The 12,404-nt window shown below is 49.0% G+C and overlaps 1 protein-coding gene across 2 annotated transcripts in view; it reads right to left on the reverse strand.

Moving 5' to 3' along the window:
- Window positions 1-2,321: 2,321 nt before the first annotated feature.
- Window positions 2,322-12,404, reverse strand: part of CHAT (choline O-acetyltransferase) — a gene marked incomplete at both ends in the record, with an annotated part of 50,075 nt that continues 39,992 nt past the window's right edge. For both annotated transcript variants that reach the window (XM_082853932.1, XM_082853931.1), the window contains 4 exons: window positions 2,322-2,591; window positions 4,322-4,459; window positions 9,336-9,398; window positions 9,553-9,694. In XM_082853932.1, coding sequence (XP_082710058.1) covers window positions 2,322-2,591; window positions 4,322-4,459; window positions 9,336-9,398; window positions 9,553-9,694 — 613 coding nt within the window. The remainder of the gene's footprint in view (window positions 2,592-4,321; window positions 4,460-9,335; window positions 9,399-9,552; window positions 9,695-12,404) is intronic.

The following is a 12,404-nucleotide window of genomic DNA, read 5'->3' on the forward strand; positions in this document are numbered from 1 at the left end:
CAGCTTCCAGCCCCTTCCTCAGAGGGAGGAGGTGTTCCCTCCAGCCAAATGTCTGCCATCCACACATGGTTGATATCCGAATACACAGAGACAGGTTCCTTTCCCTATGCTCAGAGAACGGCAGATATGAGTTTGGTTATGTCAAATCAGTGTAGAAAGGTTGAAACAAACATCACTTGAACAATGCCTGCTGGGGTAACATCATCCTGACAGCAGGCACCAGTGCCCACCTGCTTGTGGAAAGCCCTTTACACACGTGATATACAATCCTGACAACCTCACAAGGCCGGGACACTCTTTTCCCCATTTGATGTTGGAGGCAATTGAGTCTCTGGGCTTTTAAGTTTCTTGGCCAAGGTCAGTGGGTCTGCCTGATCCCCCAAACCAGAGTTCTCTGCCTGCCCAGAAATCCATGGAGAGAAACCAGAAGAGAACTCGGATCTTCACCGTGGTCATTTGATGAGAACAGATAAGTGGCTTTGGGTCAACCTACAGCAGGTGGACAGCAGTTCCCCAAACATTCCCAGAACTCTTGGGCTGCATCTTTCCAGGGGGAGCAGGAAGGTGGACGTGTGAGGGAAGGAGCATGGACCTATAGACCAATAATTTTGAAGGGCAGTGCCAGAATCTCCCAGATCATCCAATAGAAATCTGCAATCTAAAACCAGGGGTTTAAGGAATTCACTACATTGGGCTGTTTGTGTTACAAAGAGCCCAGTAAAAGTTAAAATGCCCATCCCATCTCAGCCCTGCCGGCTTCCATACAGGTCAAAGTGCAGAGAGGTGGCGCAGTGGTCTGAAGAAGGGACACGTGCAGGGTCCCTGGGCCAGTGTGGAGGGCTCAGAGTGATACAGAGCAGGATGGGCAGGGGCAGGGAGGCTTTTCCAGAAAACCCCGCAGGGAGCATGGCAGAACTCAGTGTGGTGGGAGCCCAGTTCTGCACCTCCTCTGGACAGAGGCAGGCTGCCTCAGCTTTTTGCAGTTTTGATTTTTCTGGTTGCTTTCCCATAAAAGTATGCCCCAGCAGAAAGTGCCTCTCACATCTCCTCCACAATCACAGCCTCCCCAGACAATCTCACCTCGGCTCTGTGGACTGTCTGCCCCTCTGTCAGGGCTGGCTCTTCATGTGGCCATTCCCTTCTCCCAACCCCTCTCTCTGCCAGCTGTGCCCTCAGCCCCCAGGCCAGCGGAGAGCCCTGCTCTGGGCTCCTCCACACGAATTTTTAGGCAGAATCCCTAGATAACATCCTCCACATAAAGGAGCCCAGCTGTCCAAGGGTGCCCTGCTTAGGCCGCTGAGATCTGAAATTAACGTCACAGTGGTTTTCTTAAAAGCCTCTCTTAAGAATGAACAGAACAAAACAAATAAACAACAGCAGCAGAAAACCCCCGAAGCATCCCTCTCTCCACTAAGAGACAGATCACCTATCAGGGCATGTTTCTTGTGAAGGCGGGTGGGAATGCAACCAGAAAAAATGCAAGTGGCAGGATCCCTGGGGAAGTGGTCCCTGCCACGTCCCCGGGGAAAGCAGGGAGCAGCAGCTACTCCAGGGCAATGGTAGACCATTTCTTTTCCCTTTTAGACTAGCTGGACCAGATTTTCTGAACTCAGTGGAAGGCTGCTTCCGGGAGGCAAAAGGAGAAATGTGTCTGCAGGCCCAGATCATTATATTTTAAATTAACTTGTGCTCTGTGTGTGAGTGTGTGTGTGTGTGTGTGTGTGTGTGTGTGTGTGTGTGTGTGTGTGTGTGTATGTTGGGGGATGGGTTAGTGCTTACAGGCCTGTGTGTCTCGGGGCAGGTCACTCTGAATGCCGTGATCAGACTGCTTTGAATCTGAAAACAAAGCCCCCTACTCCTCCCAAAAAGACACAAGGTAATGACCTGGAGTTAGCCTCTTCCTTTGTGGTTCATTTGGGTACATTGCACATAATAAGGTGACTCTTTCGTTGGGCAGAAACATCACCTGGACATGCTAGGTCCTGCTGGGAAGCAAACCAATATTAAGCTTCCATGGCCATGGAGGGAAGTCAGTGGTGCCTTTCCCATCTCGCCCAGGCCACCTCCGGGCCAGGCTGGCTTTGTATCCCAGTGCGCAGGCCTGAGGGCACCTTGATCAATAATGACGATTCCCATGCATCATGAGGGACGCTTTCCTCCTAACACTCCAGCTTTGTGTGATGCCTCGGTGTGGTCTGTGTGTGGGGTCCATAGTTACAGGGGAGCTACAGAAAGCTGGGGTAAGGGTTGGGACAGGGGTTTGGCAGGGTCTGGCAGCTGCAGAAGGCTGGGTTTGAGGAGGTGAAACCTAGTGGCAGCAGTTAAGGTTGGTGCCCCTGGCTGGGCCTTGTTACTTTTTCCTTTGTCACCAGTGGCTTGCCCGTGGCACACGGTGGCCGACTGCAGAGGCCTCTCATTTCAATGAGGCTTTCTTCCACAGCTTTTGCAAACTTGGTTGAAGAGGTCTCTTTGCAGCCATGGAAGCTGGAGATGCAGAAAAGGATGCTCTCTGGCTGGGGGTTGTAGCAGGCGCCGTAGCCATTAGGTACCACAGGACCATAGCAGCAAAACATCTCCATGGTGGTGGGCACCTGGAGGAGAGGACAGGTCAGAAGCTGCTTGTTCTGAAAGTCTGCTATAAAGCATGGCGTTCCAACAACCCAGGGGCCTCGATGGGATATTTGCTTCTCTTTGACTATTTTCCACCTGGGTGTTTGACTGAATTAACCCCATCAACTGATTGCTTCATCATGGATGGCCACAGCCAGAGTCGTCAAAACAAACCCATCTAACTGCATTAAATCAGAAGAAGAAGGGCCATAAGGCCCTCCCTGGTGTGAAATCTGCTCTACTTGTGAAGTCAGAAGCTCCCAGAGTGACCTGGTGCTGGGTCTCAGCCGAGTCTCTCCTTCACCTGGGGGCTGTTTGAATCACCGAGGCAATCAGAGCAATTTACTAAATGGTACCCTGGTGGCACCCAACAGTTAGATGGCTTCCCAGAGGGAGTAATTTATGAACTGGAGGAAATCTGGCTCGTCTTCTCTGTCGATTTTTCCCACATCCTTAATTACTATCAGTATTGCCTGGCTGGTCTGATTTTCTCCCCACAGCCTGGCCATGCACAATTACCCAGCACTGGGAGTTTCAGAGCTGGCCACCGACTGGGGTGTTAGTTATGTACCTGACATGTTTTGAATTCAGAGGGCAGAGATTTTGTAATTTGGATCACAAACCAGGGAAGTGTTTCTGAAGGCATTCAAGCCATACATGTTCATTCCAGTTGGAAAAATGAGTCACCACACCCTAAATTAATTTTATTAGCTGGCTTTAGAGGGAAAATAGAGCACATTCTTGAGCAGGTGCAGGGTGGGGTTTGCTTTAAACCCACAGGCTCTGTGTGCTCGAGCCTTCAGAAATGACACTGGCCATTTTAATGGGGCAGAACCAACCATTAGTCTTGCTAATAGAGTCACCTCATTGTCAGATAAATTTGCCGTGTAACAGCCGAAGGCCATAAAGCCGTTCCGAAGCACTTTTTGCCCATGGATGGTTTCCTGAAGAATTTATGTTGCTGTGTTCTGCCCTCGTTTATTCACGTCTGCAAGCTCACTGCCATAATGCCAAAATGAAATTACTGAGTGTGCTTTTATCCTCAAACACAACTTTATCAGCCCTTTTTATTGCCCGCGTCCAGCTTTTCGCAGATGAGGTGGAGTTTTAGTAAATTGACATTCGCGGGGGCGGGGGTGGGGGGAATAGGTAATTTCTCCCCTAAATGGCTGCCTCTCTCTAATGGATTGCATTCTGTTTTTGTGTCAGTGGTCCTCCAACAGAACAAGCCTGTAGCACTGGTTAGGAGATGCTGGGCCAGCAGTGGCCTCTTAGAATAATGGCTGTGACCTGTTTGGAGGACCCTGTCTGTGCCAGCCGCTGGGCTGGGCTTTCCACTGATATTGTCACATCTGGTTGAGCCAGGACCTTGCTGTGGGCCTGTCGGGCTTCAGAGCCTGTGGTCACCATGGTGGAACACCACGTCTCAGGCAACATTGGAAGGAGTAAGCCTAATGGTTAGGACACCAGAATGGGTGTTCTCCCATCCTGCCCACCTCTGCTAAGGTGGCATTCATGATTATGCCCATTTAGAAGGTGGGGAGACCTGTACTCTGAGCATTCAGGTCCTTCCGTTGAAGGCCACGCAGCTCACTGGGAGCAGAGCCAGGACTTGCCTGACTCTAAGCAGTGGGCTGTAGACACCGAGCTCTTTAGAGAGCCCACTGCTTCCACTAAGTGTTCTTGGGTGACGGCCGTGCTAGGGCTGTACCTGGCTGGTGGAGAGGACAAACCGGTTGCTCATCAGGTACATTTCATCCGTGAACATCTCGGGCAGTTCCTTGCACACTTCCCGAGCCAGCTCCTGCAGCCCCAGCAGGTGGTTGTCAATGGCCATCCCCGTTATGGCCTGGATAGTTGGGGACAAAGAACAGGACATGAGACATGGGCTCCCCCTCCTCCCCTCCTCTCTAGTCCACAGTGCTTAAAGGCGACTCTAACTGCTCTCGCCTACCCAGTACTTGCTGCAGACCACGTGTGTGGGTGACCGCCCAGGACCAACCACTGTACTACACAGTCTCTGCTCCTTGGGCCCTTGTGCATTTCTCCGTACACAGGATGAGCCAGAGCAGGTTGGGTTCTAACACGAGGATGCCTCTGTTAAAAGTCAGTGAGTCTGAGTCCTCCCAACAGCATGGTCCCTGCTGGCGTACACTGTGTATAACTACTCCGTGCTCTAAGTGGAAAGAGTGGGGTCGGCTGGGCCATCCCCGGTGCCTTCTCGGGTAGGGCAGGAATCCGGGCAGGAGCACAGGTGCTGGGCCCCATCCAAGCATGGGGAGGGGTGCCCCGGGCTATCACTGGACAGACTCTCACCACAACCAACACTTCATACTCCAGCAGGAGCCCAAGGAATGAGGGGTAGAGAGCACTGAGGTCTGTTCCTGAGTCTTGGCTGCTGTTTCGTAGGCTCAGAATCAATTCAACTAAACTGGGTTCGTAATCTAAGAATAATTTTGAGACAGGAACTAGACAGCTTAGCAGAGGCTCAGCTCACATTTTCAAGGGTTTTTGGATGAAGAAAGGGTTTTCCTTTTTGTCACAGGTATTTGAACTCTTATCAAAGGATAAGAGAGGGACTTTCATGGCGGTCCAGTGGTTAAGACTTTGCCTTCCAATGCAGGGGGTGCGGGTTCAATCCCTGGTCAGGGAGCTAAGATCCCACATGCCTCGTGGCCAAAAAACCAAAACATAAAACAGAAGCAATATTGTAACTAATTCAATAAAGACTAAAAATAGTCCATATCAAAAAAATCTTTTAAAAAAAAGGGCGGGTGAGAGAATAGCAGTGGAAGCAGTGGTAAGAGAATTTTTGTGTAGGAGGAGCCCAGGGGTGGTGGTGGTGTGGCTGGAAGTGTGGCAGTGAGGCCAGGGCACTCATTCTTCATATTCCCCGCTGGAGGCTGCATGTGTAGCACGCACATGGGTTTTGCTTGGATTACATGCTTATTTGGGGCAATTCGGGGGGCTGATGGAGACATGGGGGCCACATCTGGTCTCTCGTATTAACCTCTGGATCAACAACAGGGTAATTGTGAGTAACTCTTGGGGGTTTCACGGTTACGGTTACGTAAGTTGGCCACTTAGCCGTTAACGCCCCACCTAGGAGGAAACCTCCCATCACAATGAACTTTGTTCAGGTTTACAAGTCACGTTTTGGAATTTGACAGCTGTTTTCTTTCAGTTGACAATGAGTGCATAAAGATGACTCAGAGGCCCCAGTCTCTCCAAATGCCCCTAATTATGGGCTGAAAAGACATGTTATACAACCACCGCTCATTTTAGACATGCCCCCTTAGGACAGAGGGGAAGAACTGTGAGACAGACCAGCTATGAAGTAGATGCACTTTTAATTTCTCTGGTTGCCTCTGTTTAATGACTGATTTGTGTAGATCTATCAAAGCAGCTATTCTGTGCAGCAGCCAATGCACCCCTATTTTCACCATCTCTGAAGTCACTGTAGCAATTGGGGTTGATTTAACAGGTTGTTTGGATCAGAGCCATGAGTAGTAATGAGTAAAATGACTCGGCATTCAGTCTTTCGTTTCATTCAAGGGATCTTCATTGAGTACCTACTATGTGCCTGAGCAGCTGCTAGAGAACAAAGCAGTCACAGACTCAGCCTCACGGAGGCTGAGTGTGATGGGAGACAGATGTTAACCAACCATACAAATAAGCTTGTGATCATAAACCGAGTAAATGCTAGGAAGGAAAAGCATAAGGTGCTGTGAGAATATGTGATAGCGAGTCTGGATCACATTTGCTCCTTTCCCTGGAGTTTCCTTTCTCCACTACCACTACCAAATATACTTGCCAGATATCTGGAGGTCTCCTGGCTTCCTTCCTCTGTCCCTTACCCTGCACGGCCAACCAGGCACCAGATTTACCTACAAAGCATCTTTATAGCTCTCCTCTTCCCATCCCTTGTCTCTTTTACCTTGTCGTTTTCACCAACTTAAAATAGTTAAAACAACAGAAGCCTATGGCAATGCTTTGGAAGATATTTTTCTAAATTTTTCATAAAAATTTAAATTATTATCAAAGTTGTATATTTATAGTTAAAAAAAAAAACCAAGTAAGCCAAAGGCTTATGTCACTTTGCCAGCACTGAGTCTCACTCCACAGAAGCAGTCACTTGGAACCCTTTTAGCGACTGACTTTCTTAGTTCTAAACAACATGCTTAGACTGCCGTTACTGCATTTTTCAGTTTTCTTATTATAGAAGATGAAGCTTTGGTTCTTTTATATCCCCACTCCCCAAATACACTTCCACTCTCCTATGCTCCCAAATAGAGTTACATTTGAACTCCTTGTTGCTTGATCAATATTCAGTGGTTATAATTATACAGGTACTCACAGCTGAGTCCTGTAGTGTATTAGAATCAGATTTCCTTTCTTATTCAGTTTTTTGTTTTCCCTAGAAATGACAATTTGTAAATAATTAAACTATGATTTTCCCACTTGCTTACCTTGCTATGTATCTGTAACTAATTGATTCCTAAACCCTTAGCTCAAAGTGTAAAACTTCCCTTAATACATTAAAATGTATCAGATAATTTCTCCTTTCACTTCTTGCTTCTCTGTGGACCCTCTGTTCTCTGAGTCTGATGAACAGCTGTCAACATGGGATCTCCCTTTACTCTCATCCTCTTTCTCTACCTCTTTCTTGTGTTGAATCTTCTGATGTTTGAGCTTATGACTTTCCTTTTCGTGCTTTATTCTCTTACATTAGTGGTCTATATCCTCCAATAGTTTTACAAGAAAGAGAGCTTAATAAGTAAAAATTTTAAGACCTTATCTGTATAAAATGTCTTTATTCTAGCTTCAAATTTGATAGTTTAGCTGGGTATAGAATATGCATTAAAAATCATTTTCCCTCAGAATTTGAAGGTATTGTTTCAGTATCTTCCACCTTCCAGTGATGTTAAGCCCAATTATGTTTTTATTCCTGATCTTTGTATTTGATTTTTTTCCTCTCAGACTTTTTTTTTTTTCATACCAAGGAAATTGGACAACACTAAGGTCAAAGGAGGAATTGAGGGGCTAACTGCTTCTCACATAGATCATCAGTGAATCCTCTTCTTTTCAGTCCCACATGCACTCCTACTTTTGGTGGAGCCTCCAACACCTGAGCCGTTCTGAGGTTCTGCAGTGCACTTCACTTGGCTCCTGGGTCTCCCTCACTGTTTGCTTGGGTTTTCGCTTTCTCTGGTCTGCTAAGTCAGATGCCATCTGTTCTGCTTTCCAGCTCTGAAACTTTGTTGTCACCTCCTTTCCCATTCTCTTTGCTCTAGTGTATTTATGGCTTAAAAAAACCCCTTTGCTGATGTTTCTGAGGGTCTTAGAGGGAGTGACAGTAAAGCCTTGTGTTCGGTTCACCATGTTTGATCAGAAGTTTGTGTCTTCCTCTTCAACACCCCCTGCCCCTGCTCTACATCAGTCCCTTTACCAGCTCTCCCTAAACATTATCTAGGTCCCTAATTCTGTCTCTTGGCAGACCACCCTACGCTCCAACCAGTCCTTCTACCTGGTCACCAGGGTAAGCTTTGTGACAGGGAAATCCAGCATCATGAGCTTTCCTGCTTTTCTGTCCTTTGCAAGCTGCACATATGGAACTACTTGCTTTCCCTCCAATAGGTCTTATTCTCTCAAGACTCTTTGCCATTGCACATGCTGTGCCCTTCTGGGGCCATCCTTCCCTTCTATACCCACCTGACAAGCACTTCTTCATGCTTCAAGTCTCATATTAAGCACCACTTCCTCTGAAAAGTCTTCCTGGCTTTCCCAAGCAGAAGAAGGAGCTTGCCACTCCATGTTCTCTCCTACTTCCTGAAGCATGTAAGACCTCTTCTCCCAACTACACGGTACACTCCCCAAGCATAGGGCTTCATTTTTTTATTTCCTAGTACCCAGGGCCTTGCCTGGCATAAAGTGGGAAAACAAAGGCTACCCACTGAACACACGACAGTGAGCTTGATTTTCCCCAAACAGAGCAAACACTTATCTATTCCGATGAATCAGGGACCTAGCAACTGAATTACAGAAAAGCCTACACTGGCTAGTTTTAAAACCCAGATATGTGTTGTGCTTGCTTTCAAGTATATAGAGTGAAATCAGTCAACTCCTTTTCAGAGATTATATGATCCTTCAGAGACTGTATCCGAATGATTTGCAATTAATACATTGATCACCAGTCCAAGTAGTAGCTTATTCTCTGTTTGTATGCAAATGCTGGCTTTGCAGTGCTAGAAAATATATTATTTCCCTAAACTAGGGAAACATTTCCCTTACAATTTCGATTTCACCGTTAACTTTCAGCAAATATATTTTTTAAATTCACAGGCAGTATAAATAAATACATGGAGAATAAGAAGACAAAACCAGTCCTGAGTGGGAATAAACACCGCCTCACCTGAGATTGTGCCAAGTGTGCAAACCACCACACATCTGACTCTCTTGTATAAATTGTAAAGTGCTATACATGTTGGTGTTATTATTATTGTTGTTGTTTCAAAGACCATTCATTGTATTCTTGTAAAATCTGTGTAAAAACCAGGAGTGGTGTGTTACCCAGGTTCTAAAAATAAGGAAGAGGAGGCTCTGAGAGGTGAGGTGCTCTCACCAAGTCACTGCACAGGTGTTGGCCTGGCTGTCACCCAGAGCCCATGCCGAGGCCCCAGCACTGGGCACAGCCCACAGTCCTGAGCTGAGGCGAGGTCACTCACCATGACTGTGTACTCGGTCTGGGCTCGGATGGCATCCTTCAGGAGCAGTAGCTTCTCTGAATCCTGTAAATGGACCAGAGACACAGCGCATGGGGCTTTAAGAGGGTACTCAGCGGCAGACAAGCTAAAGGAGCTGGTTGTCTCGGGGCCGAGAGGACAGGCGGTCCACAGCTGCCTCACTGGTCCCCCTGAGACTCCTCGGGCCAGCAGGACTTACCGGCACGGTGACCGTGTGGTCAGTGATGGTTTTCACAAAACGCAGCACCTCCAGAGTGGCTGATCGAATGTTGTCCACCCGTCCCTCGCGGAACCGACGGATGGACGCGCTCTCGTAGGTGGGCACGAGTCTCCTGTGGAGCCTGCACAGGATGAAGGAGGAATGGCAGGCGGTGCTGCCTTCTCAGGGAGTCATAAATGCTGAAATAGCCTTGGCTGCCCTTACTTTTACAATCCTGCCTTCGCTCTGCACAGTATTTCATTTTAACGCTAATAGAATTCTGGAGGAGATTCCCCGAAGATGAATGTCGGGGAGCCTCGGATATGAAGAGCTGAGCACACTTTCCTGCGTGGGTGATATTGTGTGGATATAAAATGAGGAAGACGTGACTGGTAGTTTTTTTAAAGTCCCAGTCTGGTGGGAAACCTAGAGTTTTCTGCGAGATCCAATTAGTGTTTGATTAATAGCACAGCATGGACTAATTCATCATTCGCACTCTTGAGGGAATCCTGTTTTATTTAGAAACAATTCAAGCATGATCTATGGATGGAGGCAGGGAGGGGGCCTTAGTGGCCGTGGGTGTCAGCTGCTGCAGAGGCTCACCGTCCAGGGGCAGCAGGGCTTCCAAACAGACCCATGGGCACAAGGGCTGTGCCTCTCCTCCCTCACGTCTGTGACCAGAAGAGCAGTGGCCGCTGTCCCGACCAGCCAGAGCAAGTCTCTTCCCCTTGCACACCAGGCTGGCACACGCCCTTCTCACCAGTCAGGAAAGTTGTTGGTGTTGGGGTCAGGGAGGGGAAAGACACAGAACTCAGAGAGGGGCAGTGACACCCCGAAGTCACACAGCAGGCTGGGGCCCTGTATCTTGGCCTTCTCAGGGCACGTCTCTCCCACCCTGGGTGAGCTCCAGGAGGAGGGAAGGCAGAGTCTGGTTTGGCACAGTGCTTGGCACTGTATGGCTTGCCAAGCGAATGACACTTTCTGTACACTTATGTCTCATTTCCCCAAGACTCTGGCAGGGAGCTCACTTCCTATATCTCTCTAGCCCCTGGGGGCAAATGCCATGCCGAGCACAGAAGTAGACGCCATCACTGGCTGGTCGCTGATCAACCCCAATTTAGGTAGCTTCCAGGTTTCTGCTGAATGTAGGAGCAGATTAAAAACTGTCTGTTTTGTTACAGCTGAAACTCTGAAGAATGCATTCCACGGGCAGCAGGTCGTATTTTGCCTATTCAATGAGCCCGGGAGCCTCTGGCCACATCTATTCCTGGCCATGTCCAGTGACAGCAAAGATCCCTGGAGGGTGGAGTTGGGAGGCTCTATGCAGTGTCCACCAGCCCCTCTGGGCTTTGGATCTGAAGCTCTGAAGTGCTTGCCAGGGGGGCACCAGTGCAGCAGTGTCCCCAGTTATGGCACCAGCAGAACACTGACCTCGTGGCCCATTTTAGCCACATACCATCTGAGTATCAGAACGGCATTGATTGCAGTTCTAGAGGCCAGGTCCTGCCGGTGAGGTCTCCATGTCCTAGTGACGAGCACAGTCCTTGTGTGGGGTGACGTCAGCCTGACAGATGACAGAGTGGCTGCACTCCTTTCCCCATGAGTCACAGCCCCCTGCATGGGACACTGGGCTCTGGGATGCCGCCTGCTCGTTAGTGACACCTCCTTGCCCCGGCTTTCTCCAAGGTCGCTTTATGCCTCCCCGGCTGCAAACCGAAGGCAGGTTCTGGAGGGGGCATAGTGCTATTTACTGCCCGTGCCAGTTTACGAGCTATAGCTTCTGGAACGCTGAAACCAACAGGGGCCAGCCCTGTCTTGAGGAAGATCTATTTTGCATTTTACTTTTCGCCTCCTATAAAAGACCAGTTAGGCTCCCAACCCTGCCTTCAACCCTTACCTCCCTACGCTGCATCCCTTCCCCAACACACAGCTACCATTATAGAGATTTTTCTAAACCACACACCTCACTGTGCCACCCTGGGCTAAAACTCCTGCAGTGTCTTCTCATGTCTGTGACAGTCCCTGATGCCTACTCTGTCCCAGGTGTGCAAGATACCCAGAACAGCATGCCTGGGGGAGACAGTCTAGAAAACAAAGTCAGCAAATCAATGAATAAGGGAGTCCACATGAATAACGACTGCCATGAAGGAAAAAGCACAATGTGCTGTGACAGAGAACGGGGTGGCAAGGAGCCCCGAGGTGGCCTCTGAGGGCTGACGCCTGGGCTGAGACCTGAGCGGTGGGAAGGAGCTGGTACGTGAAGAGCAGTGGTGATGGGTGGGTGGGCAGAGGCAGAGCCAGAGCAAAGATCTGCAGGCGGAAGAGAGCTTGGGGGCAGGGCCCCAGGGAAGGCTGGTTCACAGGGAGCCCTTCAGGGAGCTGGACTTTGTTCTAAGCATGAAGGGAAACATGGTAGGTGATAAAGACTGACTTGCATATTTCAGAGTTCATGCTTCATGAAGACAGGATTAGAGGGGACAAGAGTGGAAACAGAGACCCTCCGGGGCATGCTACAGTTGACCAAGCACTAGATGATGGGGGCTTCGGAGGGGCCGATGGCAGTGGAGGTGAAGGGAAGAGAATGGAGGGTAGACATTTGGAGGAGAATTGACATGGGAATGAGGGGAATGAGAGACAGAGAAAAATCAAGCCCCAAATCTTTGACTTGACCCCCTTTCCGGGGTGGGCAGGGTGGGGATGCTAGTTCTGTTTCCTTATCAAGGCCAGGAAAGGTGGAGAGGAACAGGTCACAATTATACAGGGACCCAGGTGGGCTGGGTGAGATCAGCAGGAGAAGCAGCCTCCCTACCTGACGTCCTCATCACCTGCCTGGCCCTTGTGAGTTCTGCGTT

Source organism: Leucopleurus acutus (genome assembly GCF_964270905.1).
Source record: "Leucopleurus acutus genome assembly, chromosome: 14".
NCBI classification, from domain to species: domain Eukaryota; kingdom Metazoa; phylum Chordata; class Mammalia; order Artiodactyla; family Delphinidae; genus Leucopleurus; species Leucopleurus acutus.